This window comes from Artibeus jamaicensis, unplaced genomic scaffold, assembly GCF_021234435.1.
Source record: "Artibeus jamaicensis isolate MK-2021 breed Jamaican fruit bat unplaced genomic scaffold, CSHL_Jam_final scaffold_1019, whole genome shotgun sequence".
Taxonomy (NCBI): Eukaryota; Metazoa; Chordata; class Mammalia; order Chiroptera; family Phyllostomidae; genus Artibeus; species Artibeus jamaicensis.
Window position 1 is genome coordinate 30,662,342 of NW_026522025.1, and position 27,632 is coordinate 30,689,973.

At 39.5% G+C, this 27,632-nt stretch overlaps 2 protein-coding genes across 2 annotated transcripts; both read right to left on the bottom strand.

Moving 5' to 3' along the window:
- Nucleotides 1–949: 949 nt before the first annotated feature.
- CUNH1orf52 (chromosome unknown C1orf52 homolog) lies at nt 950–8,351 on the bottom strand. The gene is made up of 3 exons (XM_037163977.2): nt 8,046–8,351; nt 7,214–7,412; nt 950–2,254 (listed from the first exon to the last, which is right to left on the bottom strand). The coding sequence occupies exons 1-3, from the start codon at nt 8,319–8,321 to the stop codon at nt 2,181–2,183; spliced, it is 549 nt and encodes a 182-aa protein (XP_037019872.1). The 5' UTR covers nt 8,322–8,351; the 3' UTR covers nt 950–2,180.
- Nucleotides 8,352–15,985: 7,634 nt separating this feature from the next.
- BCL10 (BCL10 immune signaling adaptor) lies at nt 15,986–27,378 on the bottom strand. Its single transcript, XM_037163976.2, has 3 exons — nt 27,040–27,378; nt 20,222–20,510; nt 15,986–18,611 (listed from the first exon to the last, which is right to left on the bottom strand). Exons 1-3 carry the CDS (start codon nt 27,094–27,096, stop codon nt 18,262–18,264), a joined length of 696 nt encoding a protein of 231 aa, XP_037019871.2. The 5' UTR covers nt 27,097–27,378; the 3' UTR covers nt 15,986–18,261.
- Nucleotides 27,379–27,632: the final 254 nt, after the last annotated feature.

Sequence of the window (27,632 nt, forward strand, 5' to 3'; positions counted from 1 at the left end):
CTGCTCCAAAATACTTAGCCTCCTTCCTTAAACCCTCAGTTCTCCCCCCCAAATTAGTACTTGACTTGTATTTCATAGGTGCACAACTCCAGGCAGTTGCTTAATAGTCTCACAAGTGTAGCCACTACCTGCCCTGTCTGAGTAGAATATCAGGACATGCAACCCCTCCACAAAGTGTTTCCCCTCCATTCTGTTACCTTCTAGAAAGGAGGCTCTAAGCACCACTGGGGACTGATGTAGTGACCTGTGGTTCTCTGTCTTAAAACTAATGGGTATAAGTTGGGAGTTGAACAGAGGTTAAAAAAATTTCCAGACAGTGGCTTGCTGGGCCTTTTTTTCTTGTGGAGGTTATGGTTTGCTTTCATGCTAATGTTTTCATCTTGTAACACTCCAGTACATTCTATCTGCTCTACTAATACATGCATCCAGACCATAGATTTCGCCTCATAATTATTCCATCTGTTAATTTAATTTGGTGTCACATTGGGGTCATGCGTTATCAGTTGATGACACTCAGTATACGATAGGATAGCCCTCAAAATTACTCACATATAAAGACTTCAACCTTAAACATTTTCTTGCTTTATTAATTTCTTCAGCCTGGGGATTCATACATTTGTAAACCTAGAGGATAAGCAGCTGTAAAACTGGTTTTTGTAATTTTGAGATATACTAGCAACCATCATATTGTTGTGTTCCTTCCTTATCCCACAAAACATCACTGCTGGCCTATTTTTAAAGACTTAAAAACTTTCATCTACTTGATCATGTTCCCAGCTAAACAAACTGTATAGTTTTTCAAATGTTGGCTTCCAGTATGGGGGAAACAACTGGACCAGGGAATTTTTAAAACTCAAAAACTAAAGTCTTTTTCTCATACACTAAATGTACAGGGTCTCGTAATTAACACTTGTTTCTTCTTCAAGGCGTAATGATCACAGAAGACTGATGTAGTGTATTTCTTTTTATTGTTCGAAATGTCACAAATACTAGCACTGCATTTTGGACTGTAGATGTCAAATCAAAGATTATCTTCCTGACTACAACCTTGTTGATTTTCTTGATTACTATATGCAAAGCATTAAAAGTGGAGCTGGGTAGCAAACACATAGAAGTAGGCTTGGCAGATAAAAATACCGGATGCCCAGTTAAATTTTAATTTTTGATATATTTTTAGTAGAAATAGGTCCTAAATATTACCTCTACTAAAACATTACTTGATGTTTATCTAAAATTCAAATTTAACTGTATGTCCTGTATTTTTATTTGAGACATCTGGCAACTCTTTGTCGACGATTCTTATCTTCAGCAAACTTACTATTTAACAGGGAAACTGACAAATTTTCATAATATAAAGTGTATGTGTATGATAAGTGCAGTAACACATCCACCTGAGGAGAGGATCTCCGTAACTACCACAAAAGAGTACCTGGAAGAGCCACCAATTGCAGTTCCTAAATTTTGATTGGTGGATAGGTGGTTTAGTGTAATGATTTTAGAGTTCAAGTATCATGCGTTGAATCCCAAATTCACTGCTCACTAGCTATGTAACCTTGCATAAATTAATCACTCTTCATTATAAGACGAGGCTACTGATACATACTTTACTAGGCTGCTTGCGGGTCACAGAGAAGTACGCACGAAGCACCCGGACACAGGAAGCACTCCCTAAACGGTAATAGCTACTATAACATCACATGGCAAACAGGGTGTCTGTCACAGATCCTCAAATGTTAATGTTATGCAGTAACAGTAATATTGAAGAAGTACTTTTATTTCCATGATCTATTTACACTGTACAAACACTGTTGAAAAGCACCCTACAAGTTCACAGTATGATACAATATATTTACTTTAAAAATACATTCCTTTATAAAAGGTTCCTAGAACACTGGCATGTCAACATGTGACAGAACTCTCAAAGCATGTCACCGATTTTGTGACAAGAATGCTTCCAAGTGTTGTCAACTTCACAATCACAAGTCACCATTTGAGTTTTAAATACATATAAATTTTAAATAAAAAGTGAATTCTACAGTGGAAAGTTCCTGCAGCAATACTTATTAGTTTATCCACGTACTTTCATGAAGATGATGTTTCATAGTAATTTACAATATTAACTGCCAAAAAACCATTCTGATAAGATTTGCAGTCCAAAATTTCTTGTTATTTGTTGTTTTCTATTTTTTCTTCTTCGTTGGTTCTCCTGGTTCTACTCTGCGCTTTTTAGAAGTATGCTCATCTTTTTCTTCATCTTTAAACAGAAAAGGAAGAATTTCAATCAGTAATTTAAAAAAACTTGGGCATTAGAATACTAATGTTTCTTTCAAAGTTTCCCAGTAAAAACCAAAAGTTAATTTTTAGAACTGATTTTAAAGTGCAAGTAAAAATAAGGAATTTTTTCCAATTGTGTAATACAAAATTCACAGACCCTTTTAGTGCTATATTGAGGTAGCTTAAAATAAAATCAAATTTGTTTTGAAAAAGCTATTCTCATGTACCCTACAGTGTACACATTATGGATACTTAAATAGATAACCTACACTTTCTACAAATGGAACACACTGTCTATTTTTCAACAACAAAAAAAGCTATCAATTTAACCACATTACTGAAGTGGCTGCCAGCTATAATCTTTCCTGTCCAATTTGCTTTCTCTCCCAGCCGAACAACTACCCTCTTCATCTTACTCCTTGACCCCTCACATTCTGCAGTACAAAAAATAAATCACTCACAAGTAGGTAGTTTACAGAACTGTATTTTCGGTTTTGTCCTATACAGTTAGTTCTGCCTCCCCTCCCTCACTCTCCCATTCCTGGGAGGGTGAGGATATTCCAGTGGTAACAGAAGAGTAGGCATCTTCTCTACCATATTGAGAAGAATTTTGAAAAGGGAAGATGGAGAAGAACCCTTATATTAAAACCATGACCTTTAAAACTTTTCAAAAATATTATTGTCTGTAGCCACAGAAAATGTCCAAAATAAATATTGTAAAAAATGAAAAGGTGGACCCTTTTATTCAATTTAAAATATCCAAGTACACATTTTAATAAAACACCGGGTACTATAGACCGGCTGCTAATTTTCAATTTCTGGAAACAAATACGTGGCTTTATTTTTAGACTTCCATATAGATGTAATAAGTAACTTGCAGAAGATGTCATGACTCATAAAAAATTATTTTAAGCACGTTACTGAATTCATTGTATTTCGGACTTTATTCTCTCAATCAACAGATACTCCTAGTTCGACTATCATGTGATAATCTATAAACAAAATATTCTGATGTTGAAAGAATCCTTCATATTAAAAAATTTGGGAAGCCACTGACATAAGATCATAAACTATACAGGAAATATATTTAAAGCCTTAAGCCTTCAATTTCCTACTGCTAACTATATCTCCTTTGTTGAGATGGACAATAATTAGTATCAAGAGCAGGTGATTCATCTTCATTCATCTTCCAACACATCACGGAGATGTTATTCATGCATTTCATAAAGCACTATTTATTTATGTAGACAGCACAATAAAATACAATTCACATCAACAAATCATCCCAGAAACTTACAAACCAACGTTTTAATCAGTAGTTTGTTATGTATACATGAAAATACATGCTCTACAACTAATACAGCATACAGCTCAAATAAACCAAGGGCTTTGCTTTCTAATTGGAGTTTAATATCATCCAGTTTGGGTTTGGAGATTATTTTCAGACATATAAAGATTAAAATTACTTTTAATGCAGACGGGTGCAGCCAGGTGGAAAGCAATATGGAGATACCTCAAAAAATTAAAAATGGAACTGCCTTTTGACCCAGTGATTCCACTTCTGGGATTGTATCCGAAGGAACCCAAAACACCAATTCAAAGGAACATAAACATCCGTATGTTCACTGCAGCATTATTTACAATCATTAAGATATGGAAGCAACCCAAGTGTCCATCAGTAGATGAGTGGATAAAACAACTATGGGACATTTACACAATGGAATTCTACTAGACCGTTAAAAAGAAGAAATCTTACCCTTTGCAATGGCATGGATGGACCTGGAAAACATCATGCTAAGTTGAAATAAGCTAGTCAAAGAAAGACAACTACCATATAATTTCACTCATATGTGGATTGTAATGAACAAACTGAACTAACAAGGAAAATGAAGACAGACTCGGCGAGTATGCCGACAGCTCTGGGAGCAGGGAGGTAAGGGGCGCAGGAATTGAGAAAAAAGGAGAGAGGAGACATGGACAACAGTGTGAGGATTACTTGGGGGAGGGAGCATAAGGGTTCTAAATGATAATGGGAAAAAATATAACAAAAATTAAGTGAAAAAATAAAAATATTACTTTCTAACTCTTCTAGAAAATCTACTGTTAATGTCTATTTTAAAGATGATCTTAAGACACTTCTGCTTTTAATCTACCACTTGTTACAAGTATATTTACTGAACAACAACAAAAAAACAAAAACAAACTACTGAGGTTGGAAAAACAGGTTCTTATCAAGTTATCTGAACCGAACAGCTAATGCCATCTAGTGACATTACAAGGCATTGCCTTGAGCACCAGAACAGGGGAAAAAAAACAAACAAAAAAACCACCCTCCAAAACCCTGAAATGTTCACTCCCCACTTTACTACTCTGTGCCATATACTACAGATACACCAGCAAGAAAATAATCCTTCTATTATGGAATCCATGTCACTAGACATACATAAGTTAAAATTATTAATCTTCTAAATTAAAAAAGAGCATTCACTACTTTAGCTAAGCTTTCATGATTAATTACATGTTAGTAAAGCTACAATTAAAGTCAGGCTCACTGATCTACATTTACTTTTAAAGATTTTATTTACTAATTTTTTGAGAGAGAGAAAGGGAGGTAGAAAGAGAGGAACATCAATGTGCAGTTGCCTCTCACGCGCTCCCCACCAGGGGTACCTGGCCCACAACCCAGGCGGCGTGTGCCCTGAGTGGGAATCAAACCGGATTGCAGGCTGGTGCTGAATCCACTGAGCCATACCAGCCAGGGCTCACTGGTCTACATTTTACAACCACTAAACAATAGGTGGTAATAAGTAGCAAGACTCAATGATCAGTCTTGAATCTTTCCCAGCTTCTCTTTTAAAATATCTGAAAGAAGTTAACTTACAAAAAAGGGCAAAAATGCAGTGGAAAAGTAATTGGATAATTTAAAAACTTAGATAACTTAAAGAGTTTGGAGTTTCTAATACAAGATAATTTATGAATTTAAAAAAAAGGTAAAAAATTATGTCAGGAAAATCATCCCAGGAATTTACAAACCAATGTTTTAATCAGTAGGTTGTTATGTATACATGAAAATATATGCTCTACAAGTAATACAGCATAGAGATCAAATAAACCAGTGGCACAGGACTCTGAGATAGCAAAAAAAATTTTTGTAAAGACATGTGTCACAGAAAGAAGATAGTTATATTCAATACCAATATTAAAGTTAAAATTTAAGATTTAAGGATTATCTTTTAACCTTGTAATCTAGCTTTAAACTGGTCCTTTTGTTTTTTTAATGTCGCCAACATTCACCTTCTGATAGAGGACTACCCTGTGATCAAAGGTCAGAAATCATCTATGGCAACAGCAGTACTGTTTGCCACATATTTGGAATTCCTTCTATCTGAACTCAATAGGCAAGCTGGGGGCGGGGTGGGTGGAGAAAGATAACTCTCTACTGTCTGTCCTGGATATACAATCCTCGCCTTTTCCATAGAGGAACAAAGGGCTGCAGCTGCCTATGACATCCTAGTTAGAATATCAACTCTAGTGGCTTTAGTGCCATTCTTCCTACAGAGTATTTCTCAAGTGCTCTAGCTAGAAAAACAGAAAGAGACAAATTCCAGTTTAATAATGCATCAGTCCCATTTAAGGACCTGAATTTGTAAAGGTACCTATCTTAGAGTTTGCCATTCTGTGATGTTGGACAAGTCACACAAGTTCTCATTTTCACATTTCCCTGTTTTTCACAAGGTGCTGCAAGAATTAAAGAGTAGTTATGTGAAAGTGTCTTTAACCAATTATATAAAGTACCATATGATATGAGGTATTATAAATGCCCCCTTTGTTTGGCACCTTCAAAAAGATGCCATTTACTGAAGATGTGCCTTAATTAGTAATTTCTAATCCACCTTGGGAAATAAATGAAAGAAATGAAAAAGCCATTTGGAATAAGAACTACCAGTTAGTTAGTTACCCTTTCTCTAAACAAACAAAACACTGTGTGGTTGCAAAAGAAGCTAAAGTTCAGTAGGTTGCCCTTGTATTGTGGGAAAAAGATCAGAAATCTGTTTAACAAAAATGGAACAGAGAAGGAAATTAGAGGGAGGTGGATCTGAGATTTTCCTCTTTGAGTTGGATTTTGAAGGATAAGGGAGTTTACCAGCCAAAGAGGAAGGGAAGAATGTTCCACACTAAGGTGCAAGATACACTAAAGGCATGGAAGTATAAAATAACATGGTCTATTCAGTTTTGAATTTTAAGATCTTAAAGTGTTAGAAAGAAGGCCATGTGAAATGAGGGTGGAGAGAAAGGCAGAACATCACGGAAGGCTCTGACTCTATGCTGTTGATGAAAGATGTTAAAGCAGGTGGGTTACATAATCATGGATGATTTTTAGAAAATGAACATTAGCCACAGTGTGAAGGATGGAATTGGGGGGTAAAACTGCAGAAGCAGAGATTGCTGTGATTACTTATAGTCCAAGTAAGAGATAAAATTATACTACAAACGAAGGCAAGACAACTAAATCATTACTTTTTTCTATTGCTATTTTTAATTACTGCATAGTAATATTCAGTTAAATTCATTTTGTCACACTACTTTTGACTCTAAAACACAACTGCTTTATTGTAAAATAAAGCCTTCACAGCTGCGGTCACAAGAAAAGAATACATAAATGAACTCGTACTGTTCATAAATCACATATACTACTGGTTGAACTATCAGAGGTTTCACTTTGAAGCCTGAATAATTTATGATCTTTCTCTAAAACACAGCAACTACTACTGGTTGAGACATAAGTTTTAAAGCTGACTATATACTATTTCTTTCAAAAACGCAGTAAAAAGTATTCCAAGACCATCGTAATCAATCTAACTTGCTAGATTTAAATTTCACTCATTATCACGATCTTCTTAAACGCATCACAGGGACCAAAAGGTCTGACTCTTCTTACCTGATTCCACCGTCTCCTCCCCTTCTGGGAGAAGCCTAGCTTTCTTAACGTTCTGTGGGGCATCATCACCATTGTCCTCATATATGTTAGACCATTTTATTGCCATATCCAGCTCTGGAGGAGGAGGTTTCTTCTCAGTAGTGTACGTCTCTGGAGGTGGAACATAATTTGACTTCCAGACTTTGAATTCCTTTGGCGGCTGTTAAGCAAACACATTAAGAAACACTGTGACGAACCGAGGTTCCTATAATCGGTATGGGCACATGCACCTCCCTGCCGTTCGATTATTGTTCAGGATGACTTTTCTTTTAAGTTTAAAGATACATTTTTTTCCATCAAAATCACAATATTGTTAAGTGAAAAGCCAAAGGGTTCCCTATATGAATAAAGCTAATAACTTTTAGTTACCAAAGAAGAATCCAGTCTCAGAGATACTACGCCAAGGCTGACCCCTTCAGGAGGCTGCAGCAGACACTGTCTTGGAGGCAGCACCGCAGGCACTTCGGCGTCAAAGGGAAGGGGTCTCAGGGAGAAGCTGCAGCGGGGGGGCGGGGGGAGTCACCACCGTTAGTCCTGACCACGCAGGTCGGGGCACCGAGCGCGGAGGTTTGGGTCTCCTCACGAGTGGGCGGGGGCTGCGGGTCAGATCTGACACCCACCAAGGGGGGAGGGGGGCCGGGCTTCCCAGGGCTGGATGTGGAAGGGGCTGATGCAGCTTCCCGCAGGGGGTGACTGCGTGTATTGGAACGGACTTCCGGTCCCCAGGATGCGACTCAGGTGGGAGGGGGCGGAGGCCGGGACCGAGATCCAGAACCCGGGTCGGGGACCTCACCTCCTCAGGCGCCTTGACGACGTGTCTCTCCCAGTCTATCTGTTTGTTGAGAGGGTTGTAGAGAAAGGCTGGACGAGTCACGCTCCGGAACAGTTCGTCGGGTCCAGGCAGCCGCTTTTCCGTCTTTTTCCCACATACGCCCGCCGACTTCGCCGGATCCGGAGCTCTGCGACTCGTTTCCTCCGGCTCGCTGTTATCCTCCTCGTCCGAGGAGCCTGAGCTGCTGCTCCCGTAAGCTGCGAAATAGCTCAGGGGGTCCTTCTCCTCCGCTGCCATGACCGCGATGCACGAAGACTGAGGGCTACACCGGAAGCCGGAAGCTGTTTCAAGTCCGGCCCCTTGTTGGCCCCGCCCCGCGACTCGCACATAATCTGGGAGACTGCGTCCCCTGGCGGCTCTGCTGCGCTACTGCTCCCCGCCCTTGCCCGGGCGGAAGCTCTGAGGCTGCGCATATTGAAGCGGGGGGGGGGGGGGGGGGGGGGGGGCTTCTTTTGCTCATTCCTGTCTGAGGTGCACTGAAGAAACAGGTCCTCCTATTGAACTTTAGCATTCAATAAGAAATTATTAAAGGCACAGGAAAGCCAAGAACGTTGTTTTTTCACTGCCATCTCACTTTAGCTCTTGCCCAGAGAAAACCAGGATTTCTTTCTGATCCTGCTGCATCTCATTTTCAAAATAGAAAACAAACAAACAAACAAAAAACAATGTGCTTTCCTCAGTCGTCTTGGAAGACATCTGTAGGTGGTGGACTCATCACGGCACAGACTGAGTCCTTTCCTAGTTGACCTCATTCCAGCTTCTCTGAGCAACCTCTCTTTGATGAACCTCCTACCGGATTACATCCCACCACGCTGGGGTCATGCAAACTCTCTGGCTTCTCATTGCCGCTTTCTTTCATGCCTGCTTTGCTCTGTATGGCCCTTAAATGTTGGTATTTCCCTACATAGTATACCGTCTTTCAGCAATACTTACATTTTTCTACAGGGTACAGAGTTGCAAGTCAGCCCATCCCTTTTTATGGCATTAACTACCTTACACTTTTGACTCCCAAATCTGGGCCTACAGCCCCAATCTTTCCATTCCAAGCTCTGGACAGAACCTCCACTGGCCTCTTAAACTTGACATATGGACATCCTGCTGGGGTCTCAAACATCCACTTATAGGATGAGTAACTTGTCTTTCCATATAACTGGCTTCTGCATTTAGTAAATGACATAACCATGTCCCTACTCATCAGGGAAACTAAAAATCCTTAACTACTCCTTGTGAATTAAGAGGGAACAATACCCAAGTGAAAGTGATAAAGTTGGTATCCGTGTAAACATTTACAGACCCCACTAAAGGATGCCTGCACATTTACACCACACACTCCTCTCCATAAGGCAGAGAACTGGTCTCATTCACTTCTCTTCTGCAGTCCTGTAGCAGTGTCTGAGCTCCTAGGGAGGAGGAGATGGATTATGCATTGTTCACTTACATATCCCTAGTACTCAGCTCAGTGCCTGCCGCTGAATAGATGGTCAATAAATATTGCAGGTTATAATTTATGAGGGTGTAGGTATAGATGAATGTTTCTCAGATGTTGTTTTCATCCAAGTATGTATGTTGATAGAGAAAAATGATGGTCCCAAGGTGCAAAGTTTGGGGTCCATCCTTACTTCTGCATCCTTACTGACTGCAAGTTTGTGGTCCCTCAAACCAACCTCAGATTTGATAGTTTGGTAGGACTCACAGAATTCACTGAAAGTTGTTTTACTCATGTCTACAGTTTATTTTAGTAAAAGAATACAGATTAAAATTGGTCAAGGGAAGAGGTACATGGGGCAGAGTTACAGGGACTTCCACACGCAGAGCGACCAGTTGGCATCTCCCAGTGGAACTGCAGACAGTACTAACTTCTTGTGGCAAAAGTATGTGACCATATGCATGGAGCATTGCCATCTAGGGAGGCGCGCCTGAGCCTTGATATCCAGAGATTTTAATGGGGAGAGGTTATGTACACATTGTTGATTCCCATGTGGCTGAACTCATTCTCAGTCCTTCCAGAGGTGATACTGATACAGTGTGATCCAAAACCCCATGAGCATAGCATTTTTGGGGAATATAGTATCTTGAAAATGTATGCGATGTTATATATTAGTCCCTAATGCAGCTCTTTTATTGTAATAGACCACCTTTATTCTGTGGCTTTTCAAACTGGCCCACTGTTGAGTGCCTCTGGGGTTGGTTACCCAGTTTGAGTAATGCAAGTCCCTGTTATCAGTCACCAGCAGCCTCCATGTAACCAAGTTCAAAAGCCACTTAAAAATTATTTATTTTTACAGAGAGGGGAAGTGAGGAAGAAAGAGGAGAGAGACATCAATTGGTTGCCTCTCATACGTGCCCTGACTGGGGACCGAACCTGCAACCCAGGCATGTGCCCTGACTGGAAATCAAAATGCTTACCTTAGCTTTGCAGGGAATGACACCTATCCAAATTAACCACGCTGGTCAGGGCCCAAGGGCCACTTCTGACTTGACCTTTTGACAAGAAAGACCTCCATCTTGGAACACTTTTTCCACCTTGCCTTTCACTAGATCATACACTTTAGTTTTCTGATTTCACAGGGTCCTTTCAGTTTCCTCTGTTGCCTTCTTGTCTTACATCTAAATGTGACAGCGCCTCAGCCTCAGCCCTGGACTCTCCTCTCTTTTCTATCAGTCCTTCATTTCAACGTGATTTAATGAGGTCCTATGATTTTAAATATTTTTTACTAATAACTCACATCTTTATATAACCAGTGCAGAAGTCTTCCCTGACCACCTCTTTTTTTTTTTTTTTTTAGTTTTTTAAAAATGTATTTATTTATCTTTAGAGGGGAAGGGAAGGAGAGAGGGAGAGAAATATCAGTGTATGGTTGCCTCTTGTGCATCCCCTGATGGGAACTGGCCGGCAACCCAAGCATGTGCCCTGACTGGGAATCAAACCGTGAACCTTTGGTTTGCAGGCCAGCACTCAATCCACTGAGCTACCCCAGCCAGGGCAACTGACCACCTAACTCTTGCATTTAACTTCCACCTTTACTGTCCAACAAGTCACTCAAATTTAACATGTTTGTGATAGATTATCCACAAAGATTATGTACCCTGTGCACGTATGCCACTCCTTGAGGTGGAGAATATTTCCTCTGTCTTGGAAGCTGGGCTGACTTTGTCATTTGCTTTGATGAACAGGATGAAGACTCTTTCAACGCATTTGTGCATTTCACAGCAGGTGATTTACAAGTGCATCTGCCAACACTGTGCTGAGTGTTCAGCAGTTTTTGACCAAAAATAGCATGCCCTCCATGTCCCACCTTTCTTATTCACTCTATCTCACCCTGAGCTACTTTTTGTGTGTGTGTGTTTCCTCCAGGTGAAAAGAGTCCCTAAAGGGAAATGTTTTGCCAATGTGCAAGAACTGAAAAAAAAAAAAAAAAAATGGCAGAAGCACTAGAAGGCATCAAAATCAACGAGTTCAAAAACTGTTTTGAGCAGTTGAAAAAATGTCTCGATAGATGTATTGCATCAAATGGAGAGTACTTGGAAGGTGACTGAAGTTTGAACATGTAAGAATAAATACACAATTGTTTTATATAAATTCTGGTTTTGGGGGGGTCCCCCTCTTGTAGAAGTCACAGTGCAGATTTAGGTGTTTAGTGTGTTCATTGCTAATGTAGTGTTATTGCTCCAGGTTCTCTCAGTAGACAAAATTAGAGAATGTATATTTTTACTTTTTTTAATTATATTTTATTGTATATGCTATTAGTTGTCCCAATTTTTCCCCTTTGCCCCCCCTTCACTCAGACCTGCCCCACTCCCTCAGGCAATCCCCACACTGTTGACCACGTCCATGGGTCATGTGTATACATTCTTTGACCACTATATTCCCTAAGCTGTTCTGGATATCCTCATGATTATTCTGTAACACCAATTTGCACTTCTTAATCCCCTCACTTTTCTCACCCATCACCCTGACCCCCTCCCATCTGGCAACCATCAATGGGTTCTCTGTATGTATGATTGTATTTCTGTTCTGATTGTTCTTTTTTTAAAAAAGATTTTATTTATTTAAAAATTTATTTATCTTTAGAGGGGAAGGGAAGGAGAGAAGGAGAGAAATATCAATGTGTGGTTGCCTCTTGTGCGTCCCTTGCTGGGGACTGGCTGGCAACCCAGGCATGTGCCCTGACTGGGAATTGAACTGCAATCCTCTGGTTTGCAGGCCCATGCTCAATCCACTGAACTACACCATCCAGGGCTGTTCTTTGTTTTTTTAATATTCAATTATTGATATATATGTATTTATTGCCATTTTATTGTTCATATTTTTGGTCTTCTTCCTGTTAAAGAAGTCTGTTTAACATTTGTTGCAATACTGGTTTCATGGTAATGAACTCCTTCAGCTTTTTCTTACCTGGGAAGATCTTTCTTTCTTCTTCAATTGTAAATGATTGCCTTACTGGGTAATCTTGGTTGGAGGGTCTTGCTTTTTATCACTTACAATATTTCTTGCCAATCGTTTCTAGCCCGAAGTTTCTTTTGAGAAATCAGATGGAAGTCTTTTGGGAGTCCCTTGTAGGTAACTACCTGCTTTTTTCTTGCTGCTTTTAAGATTCTCCTTCTGTCTTTAACCTTTGGGATTTTAATTATGGTATGTCTTGTGGACCTCTTTGTGTCCATCTTGTTTGGGATTTTCTGTGCTTCCTTCCATGAAGTCTACCCATTACACAGAAACAAACACAGGGAGGCTGCCAAAATGGGGAGACAAAGAAACATAGCCCAAATGAAAGAACAGAACAAAACTCCAGAAAAAGAACTAAAAAAGTGGAGACAAGCAATCCACTAGATGCAGAATTCAAAACACTGGTCATAAGTATGCTCAATGAACTTAGAGGAAGAGCAGGTGAACTCAGAGAGAATTTCAACATCATAAAAAAAGACATGGAAACCATAAAAAAAGAACCAGTCAGAAATGAAGGATACACTAATTGAAATGAAGAACAACTTACGGGGAATCAACAGTGGAGTGGATGAAGCTGAGATTCAAATCAGTGATTTCGAACATAAGGAAGCAAACAACACACAATCAGAACAGCAAGAAACAAGAATCCAAAAAAGGAGGATAGTGTCAGACTGTGGGGCAACTTCAAGTGTACCAGCATTTGCATCATGAGGTTGCTGGAAGTAGAACAAGACACTGAAAGCCTTTTTGAAAAAATGACAGAAAACTGCCCTAACTCGGTGGAGAGAATATATTTATTTCTATCTCTATTGAAAACCGGAAGTTCACACTGATACCTCTAATTTTAATCCAGAATTACTTTTCATTTTCTCTTTCCATATATGTAGCTCCATTTTCCAACAATGAGATATCTGGCTCCCATTAGTCTAAATGTTTTTATTTGATCAGTTCCTTGTATACAGCCAGCCTTCCATCACTGCTGCTGGCCCTTCCCTCATGTGAATGCCCTGCTCGCCCTACTTTGGATCCAACATACTGCTTTAGATTGCCTTTCTACAGACGCCCTCCTCACCCTGGTCCTACCTTCTACTTCAGGGCCTGATGTTGGACATCCCTAAAGGTACCTTCTTCACCAGCTCAGGCCCTGACACCTTTGAGTGGACACCTTACTCTGGGCCCTGACACCCTGCTGAGCATGTCTACACCACTCTTACCGCACTCAGGCCCTGAGAGCTCACACCAGGCTGCTCATCTGTACTGATGCTCTCATTCCACTTGAGTCCCAATACTCTCCATGATTTTCAACCAGTGCGCTACAAGACTTTTTGAAACATGCCATACCTACTTAGTCAAGGGCACTCAACTCTTAGAATGCGAAATAAAAAAGTAACAACAGCCGACACAACAGTTGTCTGGTGTGAATGAATCAAAACGATACCTATGTGGTCAGATTGGCAAAAAATGTATTTTTTGGTGTGCCACAAAATTTTAGTAATTAGTTTATGTGCCATGAGATGAAAAAGGTTAAAAATCACTGCTCTGTATTCATCCTGATGCCACCCAGATCCTGTTCAGCATCCTACACTCCAGCGTGGACTCCTCCTACTTCCCCTAAGACCTACTGGTGCAAATACTTAGCCTGGCCCCAGATAATGGCTTATGGATTGAGTTGTTGAATTACGGAGAAGGAAATGAAAGGTTAGAGGAAGGGAAAGAAAAACAGATAAAATTGATTTTTTCTCTCCTTCCAGCCTATCCTTCTCCAATCTATTCTTCATAAATCAGTCACTTTTTTTTTTTTTTTTTTGGCAATAGAAGGGAGAGGGAGAGAAATATCAATATGAGAGAGAAACATTGATTGGTTGTCTTCCATACTTGTTCCCACTGGGGACTGAACCTGCAATCCAGGTATGTGCCCTGGTTGGGAATCAAACTCATGACCTTTCAGTTTGTGGGATGACACCCAACCAACTGAGCCATACCAGTCAGAGTCACACTGAACTATTAAAATGCAAATCAAACTGTATCACTCCCTTGTTTGAACCTTTCCAATTGTTTCCCACCTTGGAAGAAACTCCAAACTTCTTACAAGGGTCTATAAGCCCTTCCGTATTTGGTCCTTGCTATTTACGAAACCTCAAGTCAAACCAGGCTCTTAAATTCCCTGCACTCACCCCTCATACTTCTGTTCCAGCCACACAGACCTGTGATCCTCAGTAACTCATTCCTGCCTCATGGATGTTACTTCTGCCTGAAGCCCAAGAACTTCATGTAACTGGCTCCTTCTTTCTTATTATTTAGATCTCAGCTCAAATGTTACCTGTCCTGAGAGGACTTCCTTCCCAATGTTATCAATACTCTTTCCAAGTCACTTTTTAGCTCAGACATGCACTATTTTGTGTAACTAGAACGATCTGGTTTTCCTGGTTTATTTATATAAATGTGAGTTCCACAAGAACATAGACTTTATCATTGTATCTCCAGCACCTAGAATAATAGGTATTCAATAAATAACATATATAGAAAATCTCCACTTACCCTTTTGCTATTTAAGAAATAAATAGAAAGCACAGAGTCCTGGAAAGAACATCGATCTTAAGAGTTATACAGCCCTGAATTTTAATGCTAATGAGCTATGTGATTTTGAGTCATTTGCTTTATTCTGCTTGTTTCTCACCTGTTAAAAAAGCTGAAAATAAAACCTACAGTGCAAAAATGTTATTAAAAATATAAATAAGACCATACATGTGGAAACTCTGAGCAGTTATTTGGCACACAATATGGCTGTGGTTTCCACATACTGTTGCACACTGGAATCACCCAGAAATCTTTACAAACTTATGTCTGCCTTCCACACCCAGACATTCTGATTTCATTGGTATGGGGTACATCCCGGGCATCAGGATCTTTAAAAGCCCTCCAGGTGATTCTAAACTGTGCGGCAAAGTTTAGGAACCACTGTAACAAAGAACAACTGTCTAATAAACAGTATGGTAAATTCAAGGTAAGGATTTTAGGAGGAGCACTCAAGTTATTTTATGTATTTTTGTGCTTAATTTCAGCTCTCCTTCCAAAAAGCCCTCCTCAGTTTACATTTAACAACTATGGATTGATTTGCTTCTTGGTGTGCTTTTTTTCAGTTAACAGTGTACATATTTATCTAATATATACACAAGACACAAGATAAGGCCATAGCCTAAAACTTCCTGCTCCTTTTTACGTCGCTTAGGTAAAAAGACAGCAGCTATGCATGTCACTACATTAAGAGTAACATGTTGACAAAGATGAAATTACCTCTTGCAAACGTGAGCTCACCATGAAAAGACATGGACGAATCTTAAATGCATACTGTTAAGTAAAAGAATCCAATTTGAAAAGACTATATACTGTATGATTCCAACTACATGACATTCTGGAAACAATAAAACTAGAGAGACAATTTAAAAAAATCAGTGGTTACCAAATAGGAAGGGGAGGAAAAACGAAGGAATGAGTAAGTGGAATACGGGATTTTTAGAGCAGTGAGATTGTTCTGTATGGTATTTTATAATAGTGAATACATGACACACGCATTTGTCAAAACTTACAGAATTACACAACACTGAATGAGCTGTAACAAAGACTATTAACTTTAGTCAATAGTAATGTATCAAGACTGGTCCATCAATTCTAATAAATGTATCATACTAATTAGAGATGTTAATGTGGGAAACAGGACAAGAGGGAACATACAGGAAATCTGTCCTTTCTGCTTAAGTTTTCTATAAACCTAAAACTGCTCTAAAAAATAAAGTCTGTTAGTTTTCCAAAGAAGCAATACAAACCTGAGCTCAAAGATGTTTTGGACTAAGTGATAACGCGGTATCTGTGAAAAGTAACTTTTTCACTGCTGCACTCATTAGCCTAGTCACCAGTTGCACTGTATCATGTCAATCATTCAAAGTTAAACATTTGTTGGCGATGGTTGGTTTTCAGTATTTAAAAAACTTTATAGGATTCAGAAAACCCAAAAGCCTCAATTTGTTAAAATCTTCATTTTATTGTCTATATAGGTATTCAACAATCTGAAAGAAAATGAAGTGTTATTAACTATAAATATAGGTCCTCTAACCTATCTAACATTATGGTCTGAGTAGATCCTATTTAAAACAATAACTGCATATTAAATTGTTTTAATTAGTGAAAAGCCTGCTTTTGCTTTTAAAAAAGATTTCTTTAAATGTAATGCTACGCATGCTCAGTTGGTTGAACATCATCTTGTAAACTGAGAAGTCAGGGCATAAGCCTGGGCTGTGGCCGAGTCCTGGTTGGGGCGCAGGAGAGGCAACTGATTGATGTTTCACTCCCTCTCTTTCTGCCTCCCTACACCTATCTCTAAAAATAAGATCTTTAAATGTAATACCATTATATTCTTATGCTACACTAGATGTGAAACATGTTTCTCCATAATCCTTAGAAGATGTTTACATTAGAAAAATTATCCAGTCTTTAAAACCAATATGCCAATCTTCTTCAGGATTGATTGCCTCACTGGTTTATCCAGAAATGCAACTTGATCTCACACTTGAAATATCTTCTATAAAAATTAGTACATATAAAATAAGTATTCTAGATATTTACTTCCTATTAAAAAGTTTGAAACTTCCAAAACAGCACAACAATTCAAACATTTTTATTGTTAATAGCATGTTTCCATCTCTGCTTTAAGTAATGGAAATATTTTTGAGGGATATCAGGAAATACAGAGAATTATACTTTAAATGAACACAATGGGCACCTAATTTATAAATGCATAAATTTAGTCACACTTTGTGATATAACAAAAAGTCAAATCAAACTAATGGCCTGCTTGTTCCAAACATTATATAAAACAGACTGTCACATACCCACATAGAAAAGAACACCTCGTGCCAGTTTTTAAAACTTGTACAGTGGTCCTCAGTAAAAGAGAGTAGAAAGTACAGAAAAAATATTTTTAAGAATTTCACCAAATTACAGGTAATAATGGGTTTTTGTAAAGATTTGTCTTTTGGAATGAAAATGCTAAAGAATGTGAAAATCTCAAGAAAGTGGCATGAATTAGTAAGGTTAATAAATGTATTTTGGCTAATTGAGACCTTAGGTAGCTCAAACTAGTCAGATGTTCTTCTGCATCAGAAGGGGACTCTGTAAGTGTCTGTAAGCCAAACTGAGCAGGAAAGAGGTTTTTTTTTGGCATACTGGTATTTTTTCCCCATCAGTAATTGGCTTTATTAGCAATTACAAATGGCTTAATACTGAAAATTTACTGTTGGATGGATGGAAAGGACTGTTAGACTGTGAAAATTCCCAGCATAAATGCACTGAGAAACAACATCACTCCCAGTCTAAGACTCCATTATTAAATAGAGAAATGTTCCCTATTAAAATTGGTCTCAAAACATAAAAAATGTGAAAACACTAAATACCTCAAAGAAGGTATTAGGGGGATAAATGGTAATGGGAAAAAATATAATAAAAAATAAACCATTAAAAAAATACAAAATTCTGAAAAGTACATGATCCACATGATTTACTTTAGCTATCTAAAAATACGCTTCTTTTTCCTCAGAAGAGTCTATTTACAAAGTGTGCTTACCTTGCATTTTAAAAGACGTGTATTGGTGTTAATAAGTCATTACAGCAGTTTTGTAAAAAGATTCATATATTTTCAAATATTAGTCATTACTAAAAACATTAAAAGGCTGTGAACTGTCATTGCCGTGAAAGAGCACGCGATCTTAGGGGGAGAAACATCTCACCAGAGTTTCCACAAGTTCCTTCTAACTGCAGTTCTGGGGGCAGAGGAGGAGCCCCAGGGTCCCCAGGTCTGGGAAGTGTAGTTGAAGAGAAGGTGGGATTTTCAGCTTTGCCTACTTCTAGAACAGGCAAATTCAGAGATGAATCAGTAGAAAAAAAGGGAGCTGTGCTGGATTCGCCTTCTGGATGGTACATGATAGTGGATGCTCTCCGTTTTTCAGAGAAATTACTCTCATCTGAATTTGATCGAGAGATGCTGTTTGTGGCTCCATCTGGAAAAGGCTCACAGCTGCTACATTTTAGTCCTACAATGAAATTATATAGATGTCAACAAAAAAGTAACAAAAAAATTGAGTGCATGCCATCCTGTCACTTTTTAAAGATTAAAAGCTACCACACAAACAAAATTTAAATAGCAATTTATAAACTGTCATAACCTATTTCATATTTGATTTGCTCTTCCCAACAACTATGAAATGCATACTATTATTTACATTTTCTAGATAAGGAAATAGTCTCAAGTAAGCTAAATGACATGCTATAAACTTAATTTGCATATTTATATACTTAACCATTAAAAGACTTGGGAAAAATAAAGTAGCCTAAAATCTTTCATAAAGTAAGAAATGGCTGTCATTACTAACATTCTTTAGCATACTGGAACACACACAAACTATCACTCAGGCCCGGAACAGTTAAGTCACGCCCACCATTCTAGGACCACTTCATGGAAAGAGAGAACAAGATTCCAGGCCTCCTCCTCCCACTAAGTAATGTCCTGGTTCTCAACCAAACAATATACTTAAATGGTGGTTGTTCTGCTGTAAGGATTTTACCATATCTAAAGAATGTAGCTATAATTAACCGAAGTGTAGAAAGAATAAACACAGACACAATTTATCTTTCTGTTAGGCTTAGCAAATATTCTACCCGTAACTATTGATAGGCACAGAACCTTCAGAGTCGAGAAATTTTATGTAAAACCTGCAAAGTGTATGAAGTACATTTATGTCATTTTTTCCCACTAGTTTTTCAAGTTCACAATACATTTGGGATTTATTCCATGCTACAGAAACTATTTTCTTAAATATGGTTCAAAAGGGGACACTTCCAATGTGTTAGAGACTGTGATGTACTTAAGGGCAGAGCCCTACATTACTCATTTCTGTATCCCCAGCGCCTAGAACAGTTGGAACCAAACCATGTCACATTCACATTAAGTGCTCTGAAGAGAGAGAGAGAGAGAGAGAGACGGTGAGATAAGAGTTTGCCGGAAGCGGGGGCAGGGGATTTAAATGGTATAGGCAAGTCTACACAGCATTCCAAGCAGTGAGTGTGTGTGCTCTAGGGTGAAAACGAAACAGGAGAGGTGAATTTGCTATTCCCTTCATCAGTCTCAGTTCTCATGACTCTCTCATTTTGCCACACTGAGTTTGATTCTAGTGCTAAAAGTTACGTAAAATTTATGTAACATAATTCTTATCAACACAGCCAACTACTTCATCTTAGATCAACTGGTAGAAGAAAAACCAACAGAGCTGGACTTACTAAAATACTTTGCCTACATACTATTCTTTATGTGTTAAGTGCATTTTCAGGGGTTACTTTTGAATAGATTTACCTGACATTCTGCTGATGTTAGAAAGAAACCACTGAATAGCCTGGGACTTTATTACAGTTAAATTTTCTAGAAATGATATTGTTAAATGAATATAAATACAGAACATTAAGTGATATTCCACTTTTCCAATGTAAAGACACCCTATAGGGTTAAAAATGTAAATGAATGCAATTTTGAAGCTTAAATTTTTGAATAAATGCAAAATGATCATTTTGGAGTTTTACTGTTCATTTAATTTTACTTTTTAGAAGCATTGTTACATTTAAATGAACTCGCATATCCTAACATACTTACCTTTTAGATGTTCTAGTTTTATATTTCGAAGTTTCAGCACTTCGTCTGTAATCTTCTGTATCAGGAAATTCTGCGTTTTTTCTCGCCGAATGGACTCAACAAGGGTATCTAGTCCTTTGGGGTTTTCTTGCAAGTAATCTAATAGCTTTCCAGCCCTTTTTCTACTTGACGTTCGGCAAGAAATTTCTTCAGTGTCTTCCCTACTGAGTATTTTTTTTGCACGAAGATGATCAAAATGTCTCTCAGCTATGATTTTTTCACACAGATATACACGCAAATTTTCTAAAGCCTGAAAAACATAAAATGTGCTTCAATGTTACTTTTTTTTGACACCTCAGGAAATTATGCAGGTGACTGATTAGGAATCTTAACTGGTGGGAAAAACATCCTGAAGTCATGAGGCTCAGGCTCCTAAAAATGCATGCGATTAAGATAAAGGTCCAAGTAGACAAAGGTAGATCCTAGACTAGCCCCGGCCCAAGTAGCCCAGTTGGTTGGAGCATTGTCCTGTAAACCCAAAGGCTGTGGGTGTGGTCAGAGCACGTAGGAGAGGCAAGGAATTGATTTTCTTGTCATGTGATGTTTGTCTCCCTCTCTCTCCATCCCTTCCCCTCTTACTAAGATCAATAAGCATGTCCTTGAGGATTAAAAAAAAAAGTCCTAGATTAGAAATCCCTCACATCTTCTGTCCTGCTCTGATCTCATTTTCACACCTATAAACAAACACCAGACTATTGTGAAGAGGGGCCACTGTAATCTAGAGGGGCCATTCAACTTCTGTGGAAACAGGGAGGTCTGCAGAGGGACACCTTTGGGGGTAAAGATGAGGGTAGAGGCTTCCATTCATTTTAGTTACTATTTATCATGGCATCCAGGATTAGTTAGGATCACAGTCAATAACTTGGTGAGAGGTCTCATAGCTTGTAACTCACTCACATGTTTGTTAATTATCCATCTTCCTAGAGTAAAACCATTAGAACCTCCCCTCCCACTAACCTAAAAGGGCCCATAATGTGTCTATCTTTGGAGTCAGTCAGAAAGACTGTAACTCACTGAGTCAGTTAGTAGAAGGAAGGTAGAAAAATGTAGGGGGAAGAAACCTAAAGGTATGGTGAAATGTTGGAAGATATTAAAGAAACAAAGAACAGCAAATCACAGAAAACAGGCCTATATCTGAGAAGAGCTAAGGGGACTTGCATAACAAAATAATGACATGGGTCCTAATAAATGGCATTAATAGTCTGATGCCAATGACTATTCCAGTCCCTCCACTTACTACACATTATCATGGGTAAGTAACTTAACTCCTACATACCTCAGTTCCCTCATGTAAGTATTATGAGGAATAAATTCATGTAAAGTTCTTAGAAAAGTACCTGGCACACAGTAAGTGATCAATAAATGTTAGTGACAATCACAATGATAAATAATTTGACTCACATTTATCATTATGAATAAAAAGGCAATGGCAAATCTTAGAAATACCCTAGTATATGCTGGCAGGAAAGCGGGCTAGGTGAAGGTGAAGGTGAAGGGTTCTTATAGTTCACAGTCCACTGAACCCCCACATTCATTTATTTATATATTCATACAACCAACATTTCAAATATCTAAATACATAATATAACAAGAGTGGAGCATGCAAAGATCAGTAAGACCTGAATCCTTCATGCGAAGGGCACATGGTGTAAGTAGAGAGTACATATCACATACAAACCAATAACTGTAAGATGATGTGATATTACCCAGACAAAAAAGACAATTGGCCAAGTACTGGGGAAGCACAGAGTGAGCAACTGACTACTTCCAATGCCTGGGGAATTCAGAGGCTACACTTTTACTAGAGACATGAAGGTGCACGTGGGGAAATGCTGAGCATTCTGGGGTAGTTGGAACGCAGGCTGCATATGACAGGGTGGTGAGGAATGTGGCTAGGAAGGAAAATTGGGGTGGAATCATGGGAGAATTTTTATAACATGTCGAGGAACACACATTTCCCTGTAACCAAAAGAATCATCCAAGGTTTACAAATAAGCAATTAAGAAAACTTTTGTAGAGAAGGGGGGGCAAAAAATGGGGTGAAAAGAAACCAATTAGAAGATTGCTGCAAAATCTTATATAAGATACGGTGAGTGTATAAATTTAAGCTGTGAGGATTTAGGGACAAGCTATAAAATGAACTTTGAACTTGAAAAACCTAATCTGTTGTCATTTCCACAACCTATATGCTAATGATTCCCAAATTTGTGTGTGTGATCAAGACTTTCCACCTAGATATCCCAAAGGTACTTCAAATTCAACATGTCCAAAACCAAATTTATTTCCTTTCTTCTTTTCCTTTGATGTTCTCATTTAAGAGTACCAGCATCCAATAATGCTATAAATCCACAACTGATCCTCGACCCTTTCTCTTTTACTCACATTCCACCTCCGATCACCACCCATCAAGACATGCCACTCTACCCCTTATGTTTGACCTAACCTGCCCCTTCACTTCATCTCTATTATCAGTATTACTCCAGTTCAGGTCCTTATGATATGTTGCATGGACTATTCACAATGGGCTTCCTACTTCTCTCCTCCCCCTCAAATTTCTCCTTTACACATCTATCAGATCTTACAATTTTTCAAGAGAAAATGGAAATATGGAGTATTATAAAAAGTCTAATATTAAAATGCCATCCGTTGATTTTTTCAAAATTTAAAACACGATTCCACCCTTGACTTAAAAGGATATAATTCCTCAATCAAATAAGAGCAGAAGAGTAGAGAAATCAAGAGCATGACTCTGGTCTCCGAACCACCTCAATTCAAATCTTGAATCTGCCATGTACTTCTGCAACAGCTGGGGTAAGTTACTTATCTCTATACTTCCTGCTCCTTATTGATAAAATAATAATATTACTTTGGAGGACTTCTAGAACTAAATGGGACAGTGCATGTAACGACCTGATATAGTCTGATACACAGTAAGTGCTCAATGAATGATATTTGATAATAGTGGACAGGGTGCTTCATAGTATGGATCCTACCTACCTCTGTAGTTTAATCCATCACCACCTCCACTGGTCCTAGTACTTTATGTTGTACCTCAAACTGCTGTTCGTCACTCTGTATTTCTTTCCGTTGTTACTTCTGTCTTATTTTCTCTTCTCTATACTCCAAGTTGCTATTCATCCTTTAAGATCCAGGACAGTGGTCATCTCCTTCAGGAAGCTTTACCTAAACTCCCCAGAATTAGTTAGGTACCCTCCCCTCTACCTGTGCAGTACCCTGTGTATACACTCCATTTTTCAATACAGCAGGACTCTACTTTCCATCTCCCAGTTCATTCCCAGGCATTTCCATTATGTCCCACCATTCTTCTCAAGGTCACCAATGACCTTCTTCATGCTACATCTGATCATTTTCAGTCACCTTACTTCTAAGCAGCATGGACACAGTTGACCACTACTTCCTGGAAATACTCTTTTCTTGTCTAACATGCATCTCCTGGCTTGCTTCCCATTTCTATGGCTTAACTTCTCACTTTTCAAAACTCTTCTATGATCTCCCTCTTCCCTTCTAGCTCCCAACTTCCTAGATGAACTCATTCAATTGCACACTTGTATTTCCAGCTTAGATCTCTCTCATCTTTTTAATAATTTATTTCTTATGTTTTTCCCCCCGATTACTATTTGTGCCCCTTATACTCGCTTCCCACTGCAATCACCACACTGTTGTCCGTGTCCATGAGTCCTTTTTCCCCTGACCCCTCCACCCCCTAAGCGCCCCCTCCCCTATGTCCCCAGCTGTCAGATCTGTCTTCTGATCTTCAGACTTGTAGGTCAAGTTGATGATTTGACACTTCCACTTACTAATCTCATTCCACTCTCTTCTTCAACTCTTATCAATCTATCACCATGGCCTATCAGTTCTGCTTCAAAAATGAATGTGGAATTCTCTTGCTTCAACCATTTCCACTGCCTTTGCCCTGATCCAAATGACATCATCTCTCACCTATATATATTCGAAGAGTCTCTTCACTGGTTTTCCTCTTTTCACTTTGCTCTCCTCAGTCTATGCAATAGGCAAAGGGATCTTTTAAAAATGTCATTAGTTTTCCCCAAGTGTGCAGGTCCCTACTACACTTGGGGAAAAGAAAATCCAAACACTTTACTACAATTATAAGACCCTTTGTAATCTGGTTCTAACCCACCTTCTTAACTTCACTTCAGGGTACCCTCTGCCTTCTTCCAGTTTTCCCAAGTCACCCAAGTGTTGCCTGCTTAGGTCCTTTGCAAATTCTATTCTGCCTAGAATGTTCTTCCCCCAGTCCTATCACATCCTTTAGGAACCACATTATTTTTTTTTACCTTTTTAAAAATCCTCACCTGAGGATATGTTTATTTTTAGAGACAGGGGAATAGGAAGGGAGGAAAGGAGGTAGAGAAAAACACCTGTGTGAGAGAGAAACATTAACTGGTTGTCTTCCATATGCACCCTGACTGGGGATCAAACCTCATCCTAGGTATGTGCCCTGACTGGACTGGACCCACGACCTTTTGGTATAGGGAATGATGCTCCAACTAACTTGAGGCACTGGCCAGGCTGGAACCACTTTAAATGTAACCTTCCCTGACCATCCTATTTCAAGTAGATTCCCCCGTTATTGCCTCAACATCTGTTTGTCTCCTTAATAGTATTTACCATAATTAGTAATTATACATTTATTTGTTTTCAAACCTAATGATCTACATGTTTGAAGTAGGCAAGAACCAGGTATGTTTTGTTCGACTGTGTATCCTGAACTTAGTAGAATGCTAAGTACACAGTCTTTTGGATGAATATATTTTGTAACTTGATATTATCATTTTAGGTCTATCTCCCTCTTCCTAAGAAATCAAGCTTTTTTTCAAACTAGGATTGTGTCTTAATTTTAGATTTTTGAACTATGAGATTCAACTGCACTCATCAGCCTCACAGCAGCATGTAATCCATATTCATAAAAATGAACTAAATTCAACCAAAAAGACAAAGTAAACTAGATGGTGCAGAAGGGAGGGAGGAGTACAGTGAAGGACAATGGGTAGTGGTATACTATTCAAGACAGAGAACACAGCAGGAATAGCAAGGGGCCTTGGGGGGAGGGATGATAAAAAGTTCATTTTAGACAAGGGGAGGAATCTGCAGGATATAAAAGTGGATTTCCAGCAGATATTTGGAAATAAGTGCCTATAGTTGAGAGAGAAGGAAGTTCAAATACATGGGTGATAATTTAAAAACCTTCTAAGGTCATAAACCATTTTGAAAATACCATGACAAAAATTTCTAAGAAAAATATGTGCACATACTTTTTTTCATAGACTTCCTGAAATCCAACTGTGATTCCCCAAGGTTATGAATTTCTGATATGGCTATAAAATGAAATTATGGAGATGGATAGCATCAACAATCTCATAGGAAAAAATAAGGCCCAGAAGCCACTCTTCACATCTGTGTTTGTGTACGGGCTTTATATCTTCCCACTTGTGACCTCACATTGCCTATTTTACCAGCTATGAAATGGGAACGACGATGATCTCACAGTTTGTTGTAAAGATGAAACGGGAACATTGTAAACTGTGTCACACAGCATCTGGAACATAGCAAGCCTAGTGCTTCAAGTTCATGGTTTTACTGGCACACATCTTGAATAAGACAGCACTCATTTATTACATATTAATTATCAACGTTCCAGCCTTTTCTCAACCTGTTTATAAAGCAGGGGCCTGACTGTTATTTTTTGCGTGAGTCCGATCCAGGCCAGATGACAGTACTTTCCACACAGTAAGTGTCCCCTACATATCTGCTGAATGAGAAAACTAAGGCACAAGTAAGTCCCAATCATGTCCAATTTCTTTCTGCTACGGAATTCTAACCGTAATCATGAGTATAACATAATAAACATTACAAGAGAGAGAAAAAGAGGAAATTTGAAGTAGATGAACATTTAAAAAGCCGTTGTCTTGTCCAGGTTACAAAGATGACTTTGTAAGTTATGTGTTGTTAAGCCAGAGAGCACTTCATGTTTATATTTTTAATTTGAATTGATATAAGTTCTCTTAGTGGCAGGCATTCATATAAGTCTCAAACAGCAAAACAACTAAAGGCATAAGAAAAAGAGAAACAAGTCATATCTCAACAAAGCCACCGTTAATGAATAAGTGTTAGATTTTCTGCAGCATCCAAGCAGAAGAACAAAATTTAACTACTGAATATTTCCAACGTTTGCTTGTAAAGTATTCTCGGCTACAGGTATTCACCCCCCTCCCCTCAATTTAAATATGTGGGCGTTAGCTTGCTCGGGGAATTCCAGGTTGTGCTTTCAGCTGCTGAGCTTCCCCCAACCCCCTCTGTAAGAGTTTTACATATTTACTCCACTGTTTGGGATACTTTATCTGGTTCAGCTTTTGCTCCTGGTAAAACCAGCCTGGGGAGTCAAGCTAAAGAGAGAACGCGAGCCATCTGTCCCTAACAACGCGGGTCCAAAGCGCAGGGGGAGGGGCTTTAATCACCAGGGGGTAGGTGAAGAGTGGGCAAGAAGCAGACTGCGAAGAGACGCCCCACCCAAAAAGGTTTCAGACACCCAAGTCCTGCTTTTAGCGATTTAAAACGCGGATTAACAAATCGCCGGGGGATTACTTACACTAAGAACCCTCCGATGCTGGGCTCACTGAGACCCTGTCCGCTCCTCCCGCCCGCAGGCACCTCCTCTGATCCCCATTCGGACCCCGAGTTTCCGGGTTCCTTGCCCGCCCCCAGCCCGCAGGGCTCCTGGGCAAAACAGCGCTACTCACGTCCTTCTTCACTTCGGTCAGGTCCTCCTCGGTGAGGGACAGCGCGGTGGGCTCCATGAAGGCGGCGGATGGCGCTTCTTCCGGGTTCAGGAGCTCTGGCTGCGCTGCCCCACCTAAGCTGGGGGCTTCGGCCTCGGGGGGAGGGGTGAGAAGCCGAGTCCAGATCGGAAGAGCGTTACCCCTTCGAAAACAGAGGAGTGCGGGCGTCAAACTGCTTCCGGCCCTGCCAGTAGGGCAACAACCGTGCAAACTTAAGTGTCCGACGGGGCCCTCGGAACCCACACTCCTTCCCTAGCCTACAAGGTCCGGTGCGGGTGCCTTCCCTCGGTGAGGCTGGGCCACAGGCAGAGCCCGCCCCTTCTCTGCGGCAGCCAATCGGTGCCAGCCCACGGGCCAATCCTGTCCCGCCCCTCCAGCTGAAGCCTTTCAGGAGTGGTCCCGCCCACTCCCTCAGGTTTTTTTTTTTTTTTTTTTTTGCTTGTGGCTGGGTAGGCCTCCCGGAAAGGAATCGTTTCCGTGGGTGGAACCCGTAGCTACAAAGAACGTAGGCACTCCCCGCCCTCGCAGACTGCTCACTGGTGGAGTCTGTTCTC